Raw genomic sequence first — 20,398 nt, 5'->3', positions numbered from 1 at the left:
TGAAGAAGGCATTTGGTATGCTTTCCTTTATTGGTCAGAGTATTGAGTACAGGAGTTGGGAGGTCATGTTCTGGCTGTACAGGACATTGGTTAGGCCACTGTTGGAATATTGCATGCAATTCTGGTCTCCTTCCTATCGCAACGATGTTGTGAAACTTGAAAGGGTTCAGAAATGATTTACAAGGATGTTGCCAGGGTTGGAGGATCTGAGCTACAGGGAGAGACTGAACAGGCTGGGGCTGTTTTCCCAGGAGTGTCAGAGGCTGAGGGGTGACCTTATAGAGGTTTATAAAACTATGAGGGGCATGGATAGGGTAAATTGACAAAGTCTTTTCCCTGTGAAGTCCAGAACTAGAGGGCATAGATTTAGGGTGAGAGGGGAAAGATATAAAAGGGGCAACTTTTTCACCCAGAGGGTGGTACATGTGTGGAATGAGCTGCCAGAGGAAGTGGTGGAGGCTGGTACAATTACAACATTTAAGAGGCATCTGGATGGGTATATGAATAGGAAGGGTTTGGAGGGATATGGGCCGGGTGCTGGCAGGTGGGAGTAGATTGGGTTGGGATATCTGGTCGGCATGGAAGGGTTGGACCGTAGGGTCTGTTTCCATGCTGTGCATCTCTATGACTCTATGATTTCTGAGTCCCAGCCTTTCGTTATAACTCCAACCCTGCCTACCTGGTAACGTCCTGGTAAATGTCTTCTGAACCCTCTCCAGCTTAATGATGTCTGTTTTTGGGATTGCTGGCTTTTTCCTGTTCCTAAAATCTGCAGGAGGTTGATGATTGGCTTATAGGAATTGGCAGTGTTGTATCTGCTGCCTCTCGCCACCTTCACCCCCTCCAATGCCCGCCTCTCTCTGTTAACCCTGCTGTGACCTTCCAACCCCTGGCCTCTGTTGTGCATTTCCAACACCAGGCCATCTCTCCGAAGGTAGCGTGAAAATAGTTTGATCCTTTGCTTTCTGACTTAAGAAAAGAATCTGTAGGAAAGCAATCACAGAATGTGTACAAGTTAATTTAACCTTCATTGTCAAAAATGGCTGCAATGTCCTTTTTTTCAGTGTCTCATTGTATATATATATAAAAGTCTCATGGTATTTTAGTCAGGATGATCCAGAATTGGTCCTTATTCAAATCCACAGGAAAGGGAAATACAGTAAAAGTGATCAAACAGTGTCTCACACACACACAGCACTCCTGAATTCCAGTATGTGCCCTGATTTGCCAGGGGGCAAGGAACCCTATTAAGTGTTCTCCTCTTCTGTCCAATGCCCTGACTGTTTCGCTGCTCTTCAATGGGCATGGATGTCCATGGCTTGCCCACTGAGGATGGTCTCCCCGGGATTCAGGATGGATGGGCTTGGTGATGACATCGCAGGATGAGCGGGGGGCCTGCTCGGCGTCATCATGGCTGGGTGGTGGGAGTGTCCGGGGACGTACAGGTGCGCCGAGGCTCCGTGGTGCAGCTGGGTGGGGTGGGGTGCCATCGGTCGAGAGGTGTACCCTGCCTGCTGGAGGCCCAGTCCCATCGCGCCCCCTTGTGGCACGTAGTCCCCTGGCACTGCCGCCAAACCTGCCAGGGTGGGGGGGAGGGGGGAAGCAAAAGCACAAATATCAGCCTCCGGCCAACCAGCGCACCCGCCCAATCCACTCCGCGGGGGCTTAACCATCACCCCCGCTCCCCACCCCCCCAACCCAGCACCAACCCCAGGGGCTTACCCAACACCCCCACCACCGCCCCCGCACCAACCCCAGGGGCTTACCCAACACCCCCCTCCCCCCCGCACCAACCCCAGGGGCTTACCCAACACCCCCCTCCCCCCCGCACCAACCCCAGGGGCTTACCCAACACCCCCCACCACCAACCCCAGGGGCTTACCCAACACCCCCCACCCCCCAACACCAACCCCAGGGGCTTACCCAACACCCCCCTCCCCCCAACACCAACCCCAGGGGCTTACCCAACACCCCCCTCCCCCCAACACCAACCCCAGGGGCTTACCCAACACCCCCACCACCGCCCCCGCACCAACCCCAGGGGCTTACCCAACACCCCCCTCCCCCCCGCACCAACCCCAGGGGCTTACCCAACACCCCCCACCCCCCAACACCAACCCCAGGGGCTTACCCAACACCCCCACCACCGCCCCCGCACCAACCCCAGGGGCTTACCCAACACCCCCCTCCCCCCAACACCAACCCCAGGGGCTTACCCAACACCCCCCACCCCCCAACACCAACCCCAGGGGCTTACCCAACACCCCCACCCCCCCAACACCAACCCCAGGGGCTTACCCAACACCCCCCAACACCAACCCCAGGGGCTTACCCAACACCCCCCTCCCCCCAACACCAACCCCAGGGGCTTACCCAACACCCCCCACCCCCCAACACCAACCCCAGGGGCTTACCCAACACCCCCACCCCCCCCCGCACCAACCCCAGGGGCTTACCCAACACCCCCCACCCCCCAACACCAACCCCAGGGGCTTACCCAACACCCCCCTCCCCCCAACACCAACCCCAGGGGCTTACCCAACACCCCCCTCCCCCCGCACCAACCCCAGGGGCTTACCCAACACCCCCACCCCCTGCACTGGGTAACTCTCCTCCCCACCCAGCTATACCCACTCCATCCCCCCCACTCCCCGCAACCAAGGCTGGAAAAGGACCATGGAGCCCTCACTCATGGAGAGATGGCAATGGGGATAGGGGGGAGTGCGGAGGTGAGAGTGTTGGGTGTAAGGCTGGGGCCAGGGCAGATCCCACGGGTGCATGGGGTTGGGGCTGAGGAAAGGGGTGAGGAGGTGGGATGGGGGTGTAAAGATGGAGGGCCTGTTGAAGGGTTGAACAGGAGGTGGGGAGTGGGACTGTAATGGGGATGGGGGGTGTAGGGGGTGGGGGTGTAGATGGCAGTGAGGGTGTTGGGGAGTGAGGGTGTAGATGGGGGTGAGGGTGTACACTGGGGTGAGGGTTTGGGGGGGTGAGGGTGTAGATGGGGATGAGGGTGTACACTGGGGTGAGGGTGTACGTGAGGGTGAGGGTGTAGATGGGGGTGAGGGTGTACACTGGGGTGAGGGTGTTGGTGGGTGAGGGTGTAGATGGGGGTGAGGGTGTACGTGAGGGTGAGGGTGTTGGGGGGTGAGGGTGTACACTGGGGTGAGGGTGTTGGGGGTTGAGGGTGTAGATGGGGGTGAGGGTGTAGATGGGGGTGAGGGTGTACACTGGGGTGAGGGTGTTGGTGGGTGAGGGTGTAGATAGGGGTGAGGGTGTATGTGAGGGTGAGGGTGAGGGTGGGTGGGGATGGTGTGTCTCCCGGGTCCTAGTGGGATTTGTGAGAGAGATTATCTTCAATCCACAAGACAATGGGACGTTGCTTCAGTCAGCACCGAACACTACACCCCTCCCCCCACCACTACCCTGTATGCTGACCTCCCACACACCCTCACATCCCCACCCTCACCCTCCCCACCCTGATAACCGTCCCCCTCATCCTCAACCCTGCCACCCTCATCCTCCCCACCCTGATAACCGTCCCCCTCACCCTCAACCCCGCCATCCTCACCCTCCCCACCCTGATAACCGTCTCCCTCACCCTCAACCCCGCCATCCTCACCCTCCCCACCCTGATAACCATCCCCCCTCACCCTCAACTCCGCCATCCTCACTCTCCCCACCCATGATAACCTTCCCCTCACCCTCAACCCCGCCATCCTCACCCTCCCCACCCTGATAACCTTCCCCCTCACCCCTGATCCACCACCCTCATTCTCCCCACCCTGATCACCTTCCCTCTCACCCCTGACCCACCACCCTCATCCTTCCCACCCTGATAACCTTCCCCCTCACCCCTGACCCACCACCCTCATCCTCCCCACCCTGATAACCTTCCCCCTCACCCCTGACCCACCACCCTCATCCTTCCCACCCTGATAACCTTCCCCCTCACCCCCTCCCACTCCCTACCCTAAAACCTGCCCACACACTCCCACCACCCTCCTCAACCGCCCCCAAATCTGATAATCCTGCCCCTCACCTCTGACCCCACCATCCTCACGACTCTGTTTCACATCTCTCGCCCCGGTCCCCCGATAATGCCTAGGGGCTGTCGTGGAATGGGCAGAGCCCGTGTGGATGTGGGCATGGAGGTGAATGACTTATAACCCCCCCACCCCTCCCCCACCATCCCCCACCCCATACCACCAGCTGGTTGGGCAGAGCCAGCTCATGGGCTACCACTGAGGACGGTTGGAAATGGTCCCCTCCTGGTTTGCCGCTGGCTCTCTCACTCTCGCCTCTGGTTGGACAACTGCACTGTCGCCTGAGACCAAAGGAAATGGGAACAAGGCCATTTGGCCCCTCCAGCCTGCTCCACCATTCAATAGGATCATGGCTCAGGTCCATTTCCCTGCCCTTTCCTGTGATTCGCCGACTGAGAGAGAGAGAATCTATCGATCTCAGCCTTAAATATACACAGGGACCCTTCCCCCACAGCTCTCAGTGGGAAGGATTTCCAAAGGCTCACACCCTTCTGAGAGAAGGAATTCCTCCTCATCTCAGTTTTCAGTTGGGGCCCCCTTTATTCTGAGACTAGACTCTAGGCCCCCCCCAGACTCTCCCATGAGGGGGAACAGCTTCTCAGCGTTGACCCTGTTAAGCCCCTTATGAATCCGATATGTCTCAGTGGGACCATCTCTCATTATTCTAAACTCCAGTGAGTAGAGTCCCAACCTGTTTAACCTGAGTTTATAAGACAATCCCTCCATCCCAGGGATTGTCCGAGTGAACCGTCTCTGAACTGCCTCCAATGAAATGGTATTTTTCCTTAAATAAGGAAACCCAAAGCTGCTCACTGTGCTCCAGATGTGGTCTCACCAGCACCTTTTACAGTTGGGTAAGACATCCCTACTGTTACAGTCTAACCCCCTCGAAATAAGGGCCAACATTCTGCCTATAATTGATTGTCCGTGTTTCTGTCCCCAAATTCATTATTTCCCGAGCCTTGAGAGTGAGTGATGTTAAAGGAATTGAATATTTCTCCAGGACTGAAGGGTTTGCTCTCTCTCTCTCTCTATCACTCAGTCTGCCAATCACCCTCTCTCTTCACTGACTGGCTCAACTCTCCTTATCCCAAACCGCTCCACCACCTCCCCCCAAAAATTCTCACCTTTTCCATGTGGGATTGAATGTGCTTTTACAAACATTAAACATTCCCCTCCATAGCCCCTGTATCCATCCCAAAACTAATCCCACTGCCCCACTCTCCCTATCACCCTGTATTCATCCCAAACTAATCCCATTGTCCCACTCTCCCTATCACCCTGTATCCATCCCAAACTAATCCCACTGTCCCACTCTCCCCGTAGCCCTGTATCCACCCCAAACTAATCCCACTGTCCCACTCTCCCTATCGCCCTGTATCCATCCCAAACTAATCCCACTGTCCCACTCTCCCTATCGCCCAGTATCCATCCCAAACTAATCCCACTGTCCCACTCTCCCTATCGCCCTGTATCCATCCCAAACTAATCCCACTGTCCCACTCTCCCTATCGCCCAGTATCCATCCTAAACTAATCCCACTGTCCCACTCTCCCTATCGCCCTGTATCCACCCCAAACTAATCCCACTGCCCCACTCTCCCCGTAGCCCTGTATCCACCCCAAACTAATCCCACTGTCCCACTCTATCTATCGCCCTGTATTCATCCCAAACTAATCCCACTGTCCCACTCTCCCCATAGCCCTGTATTCATCCCAAACTACTCCCACTGTCCCACTCTTCCTAAAGCCCTGTATCCATCCCAAACTAATCCCACTGTCCCACTCTCCCTATCACCCTGTATTCATCCCAAACTAATCCCACTGTCCCACTCTCCCCATAGCCCTGTATTCATCCCAAACTAATCCCACTGTCCCACTCTCCCCATAGCCCTGTATTCATCCCAAACTAATCCCATTGTCCCACTCTCCCTATCGCCCTGTATCCATCCCAAACAAATCCCATTGTCCCACTCTCCCTATCGCCCTGTATTCATCCCAAACTAATCCCATTGTCCCACTCTCCCTATCGCCCTGTATCCATCCCAAACTAATCCCACTGTCCCACTCTCCCTATCGCCCTGTATCCATCCCAAACTAATCCCACTGTCCCACTCTCCCTATCGCCCTGTATCCATCCCAAACTAATCCCACTGCCCCACTCTCCCTATCGCCCTGTATCCATCCCAAACTAATCCCACTGTACCACTCTCCCTATCGCCCTGTATCCATCCCAAACTAATCCCATTGTCCCACTCTCCCCATAGCCCTGTATCCATCCCAAACTAATCCCATTGTCCCACTCTCCCTATCACCCTGTATCCATCCCAAACTAATCCCATTGTCCCACTCTCCCCATAGCCCTGTATCCATCCCAAACTAATCCCATTGTCCCACTCTCCCTATCACCCTGTATCCATCCCAAACTAATCCCATTGTCCCACTCTCCCCATAGCCCTGTATCCATCCCAAACTAATCCCACTGTCCCACTCTCCCTATCGCCCTGTATCCATCCCAAACTAATCCCACTGTCCCACTCTCCCTATCGCCCTGTATCCATCCCAAAACTAATCCCACTGTCCCACTCTCCCTATCGCCCTGTATCCATCCCAAAACTAATCCCACTGTCCCACTCTCCCTATCACCCTGTATCCATCCCAAACTAATCCCATTGTCCCACTCTCCCCATAGCCCTGTATCCATCCCAAACTAATCCCACTGTCCCACTCTCCCTATCGCCCTGTATCCATCCCAAACTAATCCCACTGTCCCACTCTCCCTATCGCCCTGTATCCATCCCAAAACTAATCCCACTGTCCCACTCTCCCTATCGCCCTGTATCCATCCCAAAACTAATCCCACTGTCCCACTCTCCCTATCGCCCTGTATCCATCCCAAACTAATCCCACTGTCCCACTCTCCCTATCGCCCTGTATCCATCCCAAAACTAATCCCACTGTCCCACTCTCCCTATCGCCCTGTATTTATCCCAAACTAATCCCACTGCCCCACTCTCATGTAGTCCTGTATCCATCCCAAACTAATCCCACTGTCCCACTCTCCCCATAGCCCTGTATCCATCCCAAACTACTCCCACTGCCCTGTTCCCCATCTTGTGCTTTGTTATGTATTTAAAATCCATGGATCTTTGAAACATTGCGTTGGTCCCTTGTGTGTAAGGAACTACCCTGACCTCTCTGAGTGACAACATTAAAGGCACTGTGCAGCCTGAAGACTGGCAGTCAGTGTGATTGTTGAAAAGGGGCTGGCGGAACGTTCCGGAAGGAATCAGTTTCGCCGCGGCGTTCCGAGCGGTGCTGAGCATCAGCTGGTCGCTCCATCACTGATAGATCGGATCCAAGGTAAGGGTCAATGCGGTACATTCCAATGACCCACCATTCCCGTGGATACAGATTACGCCAAGCTCAGGAGGTACATGAGGGCCAGGCAGATTGGTTTGGGGTAAATGTAATGCGAGGGGAGGTTACCCTGGTAATTACAGAGTCAGCGTCATTTACCAGCTTCTCGGATTGTCAAATTACCTCCAGACTTCCCGGAACTCCTTTGATCCGGTTTCAAGTAGGTTAGCTTGTCCAATTGGATTGCTTCCTTCTCACACTGGAGTCGAACACAGTCCTTGGGTTCAGTCACAGTGACCCGTGGCGGATCGGATATGTTAATGAGCGTATTTGCATACTTGGCCAGTCAATTCAATTGGACACAGTGCTGGTGACTGTGTATTTAAATGGTCTACAATCAATTAGCTCAGGCACGCTCGCTAGCCCTGTCAGTGTGTGTGTGTGTGTGTGTGTGTGTGTGTGTGTGTGTGTGTGTGTGTGTGTGTGTGTGTGTGTCTGTCTGTCTGTCTGTCTGTCTGTCTTCTGTGCATGTGTGTGTGTCTGTGTGTGTGTGTGTGTGTGTGTATGTGAGAGAGAGAGTGTGTGTGAGAGAGAGAGAGGGTGTGAGAGAGTGTGTGTGGATGTGTGTGTTTGTGTGTGAGTGAGAGTGAGTGTGTGTGTGAGAGAGTGTGTGTGTGCGCGTGTTTGTATGTTTGTGTATGTGTGTGTATCCGCGTCTGTATGTATGTGTGTGTGTGTGTGTGTCTGTGTATGTCTACGTGACTGTGTATGTTTGTGTCTGTGTGTATATGCCTATGTGTGTGTGTACATGTGTATGCCTGTGTATATGTGCCTGTGTATATGTGTGTGTCATTGAGTCATAGAGATGTACAGTATGGAAACAGACCCTTCGGTCCAACCCGTCCATGCCGACCAGATCCTCCAACCTAATCTAGTCCCACCTGCCAGCACCCGGCCCATATCCCTCCAAACCCTTCCTATTCATATACCCATCCAAATGCCTCTTAAATGTTGCAATTGTACCAGCCTCCACCACTTCCTCTGGCAGCTCATTCCACATATGTACCACCTTCTGTGTGAAAAGGTTGCCCCTTTGGTTTCTTTTATATCTTTCCCCTCTCACCCTAAACCTATGCTGTCTAGTTCCCTCCCCGATCCCAGGGAAAAGACTTTGCCTGTTTACCCTATCCATGCCCCTCATGATTTTATAAACCCCTATAAGGTCACCCCTCAGCCTCCGACGCTCCAGGGAAAACAGCCCCAGCCTGTTCAGCCTCTCCCTGTAGCTCAAACCCTCCAACCCTGGCAACATCCTTGTAAATCTTTTCTGAACCTTTTCAAGTTTCACAACATCTTTCCAATAGGAAGGAGACCAGAATTGCACACAATATTCCAACAGTGGCCTAACCAATGTCTGTACAGCCGCAACATGACCTCCCAACTCCTGTACTCAATATTCTGACCAATAAAGGAAAGCAGACCAAACGCTGCCTTCACTATCCTATCTACTGTGACTCCACTTTCAAGGAGCTATGAACCTGCACACCAAGGTCTCTTTGTTCAGCAACACTCCCTAGGACCTTACCATTAAGTGTATAAGTCCTGCTAAGATTTGCTTTCCCAAAATGCAGCACCTCACATTTATCTGAATTAAACTCCATCTGCGACTTCTCAGCCCATTAGCCCATCTGGTCAAGATCCTGTTGTAATCTGAGGTAACCCTCTTCGCTGTCCACTCCACCTCCAATTTTGGTGTCATCTGCAAACTTACCAACTGTACCTCTAATGCTCACATCCAAATCATTTATGTAAATGACAAAAAGTAGAGGGCCCAGCACCGATCCTTGTGGCACTCCACTGGTTACTGTGTGTGTGTGTGTGTGTGTGTGTGTGTGTGTGTGTGTGTGTGTGTGTGTGTGTGTCTGTCTGTCTGTCTGTGTGGGTGCGGCTGTGTGTGGGTGTGTGCGTGTGGGTGTGTGTGTGTGGGTATTTGTGTTTGGGTGTGTGTGTGTGTATTTGTGTGTGGGTGTGTGGGTGTGGGGGTGTGGGTGTGTGTGTGTGTGTGTGTGGGTGGGTTTGTGTGTGGGTAGGTGTGTGTGTTTGTGTGTGGGCATTTGTGTGTGGGTGTGCGTGTGTGTGTATGTGTGTGTGTGTGGGTGTGTGTGTAGGTGGATATGTGGGTGTGTGTGTGTGGGTGGGTGTGTGTGTGAGTGTGTGGGTGTGTGTGGGTCGGTATGTGAGGGTGTGTGTGTGGGTGTGAGTGTGTGTGTGAATCTGTGTGTGGGGTGTGTGGGTGTGGGTGTGGATCTGTTTGTGTGTATGTATGTGTGTGTGTGCGTGTGTGTGTGTGTCTGTCTGTCCGTGCGTGTGTGTGTGTCTGTGTGTGTGTGAGAGAGAGAGAGTGTGTGTGTGAGAGAGAGGGTGTGAGAGAGTGTGTGTGTGTGTGAGTGAGAGTGAGTGAGTGTGTGTGTGAGAGAGTGTGTGTGTGTGCGCGTTTGTATGTTTGTGTATGTGTGTGTATCTGCGTCTGTATGTATGTGTGTGTGTCTGTCTGTGTATGTCTACGTGACTGTGTATGTTTGTGTCTGTGTGTATATGCCTATGTGTGTGTGTACATGTGTATGCCTGTGTATATGTGTGTGTCATTGAGTCATAGAGATGTACAGTATGGAAACAGACCCTTCGGTCCAACCTGTCCATGCCGACCAGATATCCCAACTCAATCTAGTCCCACCTGCCAGCACCTGGCCCACCTGGTGTGTGTGTGTGTGTGTGTGTGTGTGTGTGTGTGTGTGTGTGTGTGTGTGTGTTTATGGGGTATTTCCTGTTTGTCTCCTCCCCGAATCACAGAAGACAGTACCCCCGCCCTCTTTCTCCCACCACCCTCCCCCCACCTCTTGTTTCTTCACAGAGAGAAGACTGGACTGGGGAGCTCGAGGTCAGGAGCATCATTCGGGAAGCCTTGCTGAAACTGGACGAGGGCCTGTTCACACCGCGGATGTGTACAGTTCTGGACCCTTTACCGAAGGAAACACAGACTAGCGGCAGAAACAGAAACTGCTGGAAAAGCTCAGCAGGCCCTGTCAGCACCGCAGAGACAAATCAGAATTAACCTTCCGGGACCCGTCACCCTTCCTCAGTCCAGAGAAGGCTCACTCTGCTGATCCCGGGAATGGAGGGACTGTCTGAGGAGGAGAGGTTGAGTAGGCCGGGCCTGTACCCATTGGAGTTTAGAACAGTGAGGGGCGGCCTTATTGAAATGGACATGTACCTTAGGGCACTTGACAGGGGTGGGGGGAGATGGTTGATTCCCCTTATGGGACAATCCAGAGCCAGGGAATATCATCTCAGACCAAGGGGTCGCCCACTGAAGACCAAGATGAGGGGAATGAATCTGTGGAATTCCTGACCGCCGAGAGCCGTCAGGGCTGGTGTGTATTCACGACTGAGATAAATCTTTCACCCTGCAAGGGAATCAAGGGTCACGGGGAAAGGGCAGGAGTTTTCAAATTATTCGCAACTTTATTGAATGGTGGTCTGCATCTGACTGGCTGAATGGGCTACTCCCCGTGGTCTGACAATAGGGAGTGGGGGGGATGGGGAGAAATGGCGGAAGAGTTGAAAACCGCGGGGCGCTGTGAGAGCCAGGGAGCCATATTGTTGGAAAGGGGCAGGGAGGGTCACCGTGGCAACCCGTGGGCCCGCGATGAAACAGCGCAGCTGGCCACGGGGCTCACCAAGTCGCCCTTGCAGAGAGCTGGCACAGGACGGGCCAAATGGCCTCCCCCATGCTGTAACAGTTCCAAGAGGCACAATGCCCCTTTGTGGGGCGGCCACGGTGGTTCAGTGGGTAGCACTGCTGCTTCACGGTGCCAGGGTCCTGGGTTCGATTCCACCTTCCGGCGACTCTCTGTGAGGAGTTTGCACATTCTCCCTGTGTCTGTGTGGGTTTCCTCCCACAGTCCAAAGGTGTGCAGCTCCGGGTGGATTGACCATGCTAAATTGTCCCAAAGTGATAAGGGATGTGCAGTTTAGATGAATTAGTCAGGGGTAAACATAGGATATGGGAATGGATCTGGGTGGGATACTCTTCGGTGGGTCAGTGTGGACTTGTTGGGCCGAAGGGCCTGTTTCCACACTGTAGGGAGTGTGTGTGCGTGCGTGCGTGTGCGTGCGTGTGCGTGCGTGTGTGCGCACGCGTGTGTGTGTGTGTGCCATGTTTACACATGTACACTTGATGAGGTAACTCCCCCGTCAATCCGCTCGCTCGGAGCTCAGAGGCAGAGAGGGTGGGCAGCCCGTCCTTTCACGGGTTTGACACTGGGAGACCCTTCCCCCCATGGCTGTCCATCGAGGAGAGAGAGAAGATCGCGTTGGGTTGGTGGGTCAGCCGTGGTCCCGTTGAACAGCAGAGCAGGGTCGGGTGGTCGGCTCCCGCTCCGAGTTACGGTGGAACCAAAGGAAGGCCCTTCCTCGTCCCTCAAGACTGTCGGATGAGGTCCACCTCCTCAGGGGTGTGGGGTTTGTGTGTTGCCTCCCCTCTTCTTCTTCAGGTGGGGTATGGAGCATGGGGACGGCCGGGTCAGAGCAGTCAGAGATCATGGTGGGGTGGAGGGGGCGGGTAAGTGGCCGACATGTGAGTTGGACCCCACAGGGTCAAATGGCTGGGCGAGATACCCATCTCTGGGGCAATTGGGTATGGGGAGGAGGGGTGGGGGGAGCAAGTAACCAGAGAGGCGGCGAGTTGTGGTGAAGCTTGAAATCGGTCAAAAATAAACCTGGAATTGGAAAGCCAGGATAATGGCTGCCATGTTGGCAACGTCAAAAACCCCATCTGGTTCTATCCAGGGGGAAGGGAATCTGCCATCCTTACCTGGAGTGGCCCTACACGTGACTCCAGAGGGATGTGGGTGACACTTAACTCCCCCTGAAGTAGCTGAGCGAGACACTCAGCTCCAGGCAATCAGGGATGGACAATAAATAATTCGTGGCGTTCATGTCCCATGAACAATTCTGTGAATGAAAAAAGCGCTTCAATTCCTGGAGAGTTTGGGGGTAATGGTGGAGGGGTTAAAAAGCCCATCCCTGACTGGTGGTGGTGTGGGACTGGGCAGGAAAATGGCTGCCAAGGGCCTTGGCAACGGATTCCCACTGAGTTAGGAGCAGAAACAGGTTGAAGGAGCTGAATGGAGTCTGTCCTGTTCTCTCTATTTTCTCCTCACGTCCAGAATGCGCAACTGAACCCTCTCTTTCCCATCATCCAATCACCCGTGGGGTGTTCTGCATCGATTAACCACCCCTCCTAGATCCCCCATCTTCTCCAATTGATGAATTTACAGGCCTAGCTCATTAAGTGGCGATTTTATTCCATGGGCTAGGAGTTGTTCCAGGCCACAATTTACTGCCTGACACTAACTGACATCGAGAAGGTGGGAGTGAGCCGTTCTACTGGAGGTTGACCCACGATGCCCTGAGGGAGGGAATTCCTGGATTTTGAGACATCGACACTGAAGGAACGGCGATAGATTTCCAGGGTGGCGAGTGGCTCACAGGGGAACTTGCAGAGGGTGGTGTTCGCATGTATCTGCTGCCCTTGTCCCTCTAGATGGTGGAGGTCACCAGTTTAAAGGGCGCTATCACAATGTAGACAACCGAAATTCTACTGGTGAGCAGGTCAGATGGGGAAAATCTATGCAGTGACAGCGTGTTAGAGTGAGGGAGCGAGAGAAGGGTATTTGGAAGAGACTAACTCAGTAGTCAAACGCTTCCCTAGGAGCTCCCGCTATCCCCTCTCCCCTCAGAGTTCCCTCAACCCCCTCTCCCCTCAGATCCCCCTCAGTTCCCTGTCCCCTCGGAGCTCCCTCATTACCCCCTCCCCTTGGAGCCCCTCAGTTCCCTCTCCCCTCGGAACCCCCTCAACCTCCTCTCCCCTCAGAGCTCCCTCAGCTCCCTTTCCCCTCAGATCCCCCTCTGTCCCCTCTCCTCTCAGAGTTCCCTCAGTACCCTCTCCCCTCGGAACCCCCTCAACCTCCTCTCCCCTCAGATCCCCCTCTGTCCCCTCTCCCCTCGGAGCTCCCTCAGTACCCTCTCCCCTCGGAGCTCCCTCAGATCCCTCTCCCCTCAGATCCCCCTCTGTCTCCTCTCCCCTAAGAGTTCCCTCTGTCCCCTCTCCCCTCGGAGCTCCCTCAGTACCCTCTCCCCTCGGAGCTCCCTCAGATCCCTCTCCCCTCAGATCCCCTTCTGTCCCCTCTCCCCTCAGAGTTCCCTCTGTCCCCTCTCCCCTCGGAGCTCCCTCAGTACCCTCTCCCCTCAGAGTTCCCTCAGCCCCCTCTCCCCTCAGATCCCCCTCTGTCCCCTGTCCCCTCAGAGTTCCCTCTGTCCCCTCTCCCCTTGGAGCTCCCTCAGTCCCCTCTCCCCTCAGAGCTCCCTCAGCCCCTTTACCCCTCGGAACCCCATCATCTCCTTTACCCCTTGGAACTCCCTCAGCCCCCTCGCCCCTTGGAGCCCCCTCAGTCCATACTGATCCCCTGCACAGAACCGGAGGGAGAGACATTGTCCACACATCCCAGTGTGCCTCACAGGAAGTGATGACATTAGATGCAGATGAAAGAAAGGATAAGGATAGTGGAGTATTGGTATGTCCAGCCCTGTGATGAGGTGGGGTAGAACAGTTAGGGTAATGGCGGAGGAGAGAGCGACAGAGAGGGGGAGAGCGTGAGAGAGAAAGAGAGAGAGTGATGCCTGGGTGAATGGACACAAATAATACAGTCACCCTCTTCCCAGGAGGGGGTGGTACTTACTTCCCCTCTGCTTTGCGATGGGGGTAACAGTGACGTTGTCTACATGTAGTGCCACTGCCCCTCCAAGCCCATGTTCATGCCCATTCCACCCATAGCTCCTAGGAGGAAGGATAAACAATCCAAGAGCATGCCAGGAAATCGCCAATGACAGATCACGTGACAGCAAGAAAATGTGAGGAAGAGAGGAGTGGCCCCGAGTGGAAAAATGGGGAGGGGGAGGGGAAACAAAGAGAAACAAAAACGAGGTGCTGATGAGAGAGCGAAAGCAAAAGAAAACGCAAGGCCGGTGCCCACCACCCCTCCCATCCCGAGGTGGTTGGTGGCGAGGGGGGTAGGAATGTCTCAGCGAGCGGCTGACCTTACCTGGAGGCCGGATGCCCATGTGCTGTTGGCCGTCCATTACAAACCCTCCCATTGGCTGACCGTCTGGGCTGTAGGGCGTTCCTTGACCAACTGGGTGAAAGGAAAGTAAGGTGAGATTCATAGAGTTATAGAGATGTACAGCACGGAAACAGACCCTTCGGTCCCACCCGTCCATGCTGAGCAGATATCCCAACCCAATCTAGTCCCACCTGCCAGCACCCGGCCCATATCCCTCCAAACCCTTCCTATTCATATACCCATCCAAATGCCTCTTAAATGTTGCAATTGTACCAGCCTCCACCACTTCCTCTGGCAGCTCATTCCATACACGTACCACCCTCTGCGGGAAAAAGTTGCCCCTTTGGTCTCTTTTATATCTTTCCCCTCTCACCCTAAACCTATGCCCTCTAGTTCTGGACTCCCTGACCCCAGGGAAGAGACTTTTTCCCGCACGCGGGTCTCGGTGCGGACTAACGGATGCCAACATGAATCGTCAAGACCAGGGAAAGAATATGAAACGAGGGCGAGTGGCAGGGGGAAAGAGCCAGAGGTAAGAATGCAGGAGATCTGTTGATGGCGCCACCATCAGAATGGAATGGCGTACCATATCTCCACATGTTCCCTCTTCGGTTATAGAAACGAAGGAGTAGGATTGGCGAACTGAGCCAGCCGATCGCCAAGAGGAAGATGCCGAATCATCCCATTGGGCTGTCAGCTGACTCTGCTGGCTTCCCGGCCAATCAAATTGAGCCATGCTGGCTGAGGGAAGGCCGCTGTCAGTGACAATCCAAAATGGCGGCCACTCCTCCACCCCCAGGTACCTCAGTGAGAGCATGGAATCTGTTACCGTGGGGATGGGGGTGGGCCGGGGGTTTACAGAGGGGCGTGGGCCTGCTGGAGCTACCTGAGCAGGAAGCTCTACCGCTCTCGTCGCGTCGTCATGGAAAGGACGGTAACGACCAATCCCGTCACGACTGAGCAGGCCTTGGCCTTCCCAGAGTCTGTCCCCATCCCGTGACTTTCCACTCAGAGTCAGGCTCCCTCGACATTACCAGGCTCCCACTACATCATGCCAGCCGCCAAAACAACCTAGCAGTAACGATACTGCAATACCTCTCTCCCCAGGGTGCAAAATGAACATTAACGTGACAAATGTTGCCCTCAATGCGTTTAGCATAGAGGGTCCCAGATTAATAGGCCCTCTCTTGTTTGGCGGAGGACAGATGTGGGTCCTTTGGTGCTATTGAGGAGGTGCCTTGGAACTGTAGGCCTCATTCCTGATGAAGGGCTTTGGCCTGAAATGTCGGTTTTCCTGCTCCTTGGATGCTGCCTGACCTGCTGTGCTTTTCCAGCACCACTCTAATCGTAACTCTGATCTCCAGCATCTGCAGTCCTCACTTCTGCCTTTTGGCCAGTGCTATCCTGCCAACAATAGGCCGAGCTTACAATGCCAACATGGGCTGGGAGGCCATCTTGATTTCTTTGGTGAGGCGCATGATACGCTGGCAAACACATACATAAGCTCATAAGAACCAGGAGCGTGATTAGGCCTTCTGCTCCCTCAAGCCTCCTCTGCCATTCAATAAGATATTGGCTGATCTTTCCATGGCCCCAGCTCCACTTACCTCTCACTGTAACTCTTAATTCCTTCACTGTTCAAAAAATATCTATCCTAGCTTTAAAAGCATTTACTTAACACCTCTCGGGAATTCTTCCCAAGATCCCATTGATGGCCTTTCTTAAGTGACCACCTACTCTATACTTTTGTTTCCTACCCAGACGCGTTACCGTACAGAACTGAGCGACTTTTCCACCTCCAAATTAACCGTGACTTTCCCGTCTGGTTGGTTTTGTTAACCGGCTGGTTACCACCATCCCGTGTCGTCAACTGGGTGCCCGCGAGTGAAACCCGTTCTGGGCAATGCAAGCCGTCAAGGGTGACGGCGAGAGAGAGGGGGAGAGGGAGGGGGAGAGGGAGGGGGAGAGGGAAGGGGGAGAGGGGAGGGGGAGGGGGAGGGAGGGGGAAATGGAGTTGGAGGGCCAAAGCACTCCATCCCCCGTAGTGCCCCTTCTTTCTCTGAAGCAGTTGGTGGGCACCCTGTGCTCCCTCTCCAAGGACACCCGGGCATGGAGGAGGGGCGGTTGGCAGAGATAACCCCCTTCCACAGCCCGCTGCCTGGATCTGTTTTTTTTTTGTTTATTTTTTTAAACCCCCACACTACCACCTAACTGCGGTAGAGCTTATTTTTCCCCAGCACCCATGGTGTGTATGTGCAGGTGTGAGACACAGTGAGAGACACAAGGTGCACGAATCTTTATTCAAATTTCCACCACCAGGAAGATAGGAAAACACCTGAGTGGCCAGTGACAAGCGGTGCCCTTCACATCAAAGGGCAACGCTGTGTGATCAAACAGTGAAGGGGAGGGAGCAGGGGCTAAATCAAAATAGAGTTGGAGGGGGAAATGATGCACTCCACTCCCTGCGGCGTCCACCTCTCCCTGAACAACTCCAGGGTGTTGGTGGACACCACGTGCTCCTTCTCCAGAGACACCCGGGCTCTAACGGAACCGCGGAAGAGGGGCAGGCAGTCGGCCCTCACGACCCCCTCCACAGCCCACTGCCTGGATCTGTTTATGGCCATCAATGGCCACTTAGAGTCAATTAGTACAAGAGATACCTGTTCGATTTGATTGGTCGATCATTGGCTGGACAATTCGGCGTCTTGCGTTGATGAACCTGAAGGAAAACGACAGCAGTTATTGGAGCGAAGCCCTCCCTCCAATCCAGTAAAACCAGGATAAGCTATCAACATGGCAGCCGGGTGGGTGGTTACCATGTGGCAGCTGGAAACGCACAGCGGGACAATCCCTTGAAGAGCTCCTGCCCGAAAGGTCGATTCTCCTGCTCCTCAGATGCTGCCTGACCTGCTGTGCTTTTCCAGCACCACTCTGATCTTGACTCTGATCTCCAGTATCTGCAGTTGTCACTTTCACCATGTGGCAGCTGTTATCCAGCTGTGCTTTGACAGAGGTATAATTCCAGAGGAATGCAACAACATACAGAATTTACAAAGCAGCCATGTTCCTCCTTTGCTTCATTACCCTTTCCCGACACCCATCACCTTCTCCTCGACTTACGTTCTCTCTCTTGAGCACCTACCTATCCCCACCTTAACCATAACATCTCTAGTGGCGCCGCGTACAATCCAGCTCAATATTTTATGATAGGCCACTCTCCTTAATGGTTAACAGTAAATTGGGTTACAAACTACACTCTACAAATTCAACATCATACTCCCCACTTGCCCCTGGATGGGGGCAACTCCAACAACACTCAAGAAGCTCAACACCATCCAGGACAAAGCAGCCCCCTCTTGATTGGGACCACAGCCACAAACATCCCCTCCCTCCCCCACCGACGCTCAGCAGCAGCAGGGTGTACCATCTACAAGATGCCCTGCAGCAACTCGCCAAAGATCCTCAGACAGCACCTTCCAAACCAATGACCACTTCCATCCAGAAGGCCAAGGGCAGCCGATACATGGGACCACCAGCCCCTGCAAGTTCCCCTCTGAGCCATTCACCATCTTGACTTGGAAATACATTGTTGTTCCTTCACTGTCGCTGGGTCAGAATCCCGGAATTCCCTCCCTCAGGGCATTGTGGGTCAACCTACAGTACGTGGACTGCAGCGGTTCAAGATGGCAGCTCACCCCCACCTTCTCAAGGGGCAACTACCATTGCCAAACCCCATGAAAAATAAACTTGTAGCTCAAAGGCATGTCGCACGGTTTGTGGAAGGGGGACTGAGGTGAAATTGAAACTTTCAATGTGTGGAAATAAAGGTGACCTGTCAGGAGGATGTTGGACTCTCATTGGATGAGAGAACGGGGATGACCGACGTGAGAGCCAACAGAAAGCTGTGGGCTGGCAGCATATCTTCACAAAATGCCCACTTCTACCTGAAAGAGGGGCTGGCATGGAAGAGGAGTTGAGGCCTGGGCCAGATCAGCCGTGATCTTGGTGGACAGCAGGGCAGGCTTGAGGCCTAACCCTAGGCCTACTCCTGTCCTCACCTCAACCCTATCTCAGCTACGAGGAGAGATCACTCGGGTTGGAGTAGAGGAGGCAGATGAGGGGGCCTGGGGTAATGAATCTGATTGAGGTGTACCTAGCTCTGAGGGACATGGACAGGGTCAATGTTCCCCCTTAGTAGAGGGCCTAACAAGCAGTGGGCACCATTTTAAGGTAAAGGGAGCAGCAGATTGGAGAAAGAATGTTTTTTCCCAGAAGGTGACAAGCGTCTGAAACTCACTGCGAGAAGGGCAGTAGAGACAGGAACCCTCAAGTAGCATTCAGCTCAACACTTGAATCGCTGTCATGTACGAGGGGGAGGTGGCATAGTGGCTCAGTGGTTAGCACCAGGGTCCCAGGTTCGATTCCAGCCTCGGGTGACTGTCTGTTTGGAGTTTGCACATTCTGCGTGGTTTTGCTCCAGTTTCTTCCCACAATCCAAAGATGTGCAGGTTTGGGTGAACTGGCCATGCTAAATTGTCCCATAGCGTTCAGGGGTGTGTAGGTTAGTCAGGGGAATGAGTCTGGGTGGGTTACTTTTCGGAGGGTTGGTGTGGACTTGTTGGGCCGAAGGGCGTGTCTCCACACTGTAGGGATTCTATGAGATAATGGGCAAAGTGCTGGAAAATGGTGTTAGAATGGGAATGTTTGATGACCAGCATACATATGATAGGCTGAAGGGCCTTTTCCAGTATTGTACAAACCCTATAACGCCAGATATTTTATAATCAACCTTCTCAGCGATGTTATGACACACCTCATGAGCAGGTGAACCTGGTCCTCCTGGCTCTGAGATAGAGACACTACCACCACCCCACAACAGCCCAGCTCTGTAACATGATCAAATGACAAAGCAGGCCTGAGTGACCTGCAGCTGCTCCGAGATCTCACTTTATGTCCGTCTAGCTCACCGTTCGAGGTTCTAACTGAGTAATTATTTCTGGCAATTCCCCCCACCCCAAGGTGGGTCTGCCCGTTGCCAGGTGAGGACTCAGAAATGACCTGCGTGGGCCAACGTTTGAAGATGGCTTCCATCCCCCACCCTATAGTGAGTCTATGACCTCCTTTAGCTCCACTAACAAAACAGCAAGGCACTCTGAATTGATCAGGATATCATGGAGAGGTATCTGATTGGAAGCCACTCACTCACTGAGAGGCTGGGGCGGGGGGGGGGGGCGGGGGCAAATGTGAAATATCTTGGGTGACCGACCCACCAAATATCCCCGTCAGCCCTCGATATGGACCTTTGAAACAAGACGGGACCCTCTATCGATTTTGTACAACTCCATCGGTAGGCCATTCCCCTGGATAATACCCTCAGGGGAGGCTGGAGTGGATCCTTCCCATTTGTGGGGCATTCTGGGGCGAGAGGTCATCGTGTTAGGACAAGGGGCGGCAAATTTAAAACAGGCTTCAGGAGAAACTACCTCACCCAAAGGATTGTGGGCCTGTGGAATTAGCTGTCCCAAAGTGCGGTGGATGCTGGGAGGTTTATAATGGGCAATTGGTTAGAGCAGGAAAATGGGGGTGAGGGGCCGATCAGATGGCGGAGAAGACTCGATGGACCGAATGGCCTAAATCTGCTCCTGCATCTTATGAACATCTGGACGGAGCTAGGAGGCATGGCAGAGGCACACCCTGGTTCCGAGAGGGAGGGGTAGTGACGGTACCATGATTTGAAAAAAGCACCTGAGAATGCTTAATGTGGTGATGAGGGGTGGGGGAGGGGCTATGGGTACACTGCTTTTGCCACCCAAAT

At 53.8% G+C, this 20,398-nt stretch overlaps 1 protein-coding gene across 8 annotated transcripts in view; it reads right to left on the bottom strand.

Annotated features, from left to right (window-relative positions):
* Positions 1-500: 500 nt before the first annotated feature.
* The window catches only part of LOC132836786 (homeobox protein Meis1-like), a 407,589-nt gene continuing 387,691 nt past the window's right edge, over positions 501-20,398 (bottom strand). For 4 of the 8 annotated variants that reach the window (XM_060856248.1, XM_060856252.1, XM_060856251.1 and 1 more), the window contains exons 10-12: positions 17,244-17,302; positions 14,566-14,655; positions 501-1,576 (exon numbers count right to left, since the gene is read on the bottom strand). In XM_060856248.1, coding sequence (XP_060712231.1) covers positions 1,296-1,576; positions 14,566-14,655; positions 17,244-17,302 — 430 coding nt within the window. In that variant the 3' untranslated portion in view covers positions 501-1,295. Of the gene's footprint in view, positions 1,577-14,202; positions 14,301-14,560; positions 14,656-17,243; positions 17,303-20,398 lie in introns of all 8 variants that reach the window. The other 4 variants (XM_060856255.1, XM_060856256.1, XM_060856249.1 and 1 more) reach the window with 3 other exon arrangements.

This window comes from Hemiscyllium ocellatum, chromosome 47 (assembly GCF_020745735.1).
Source record: "Hemiscyllium ocellatum isolate sHemOce1 chromosome 47, sHemOce1.pat.X.cur, whole genome shotgun sequence".
NCBI classification, from domain to species: Eukaryota; Metazoa; Chordata; class Chondrichthyes; order Orectolobiformes; family Hemiscylliidae; genus Hemiscyllium; species Hemiscyllium ocellatum.
Note: the sequence above shows the minus strand (reverse complement) of the source record. Positions and strands in the feature narration are given on the sequence as shown.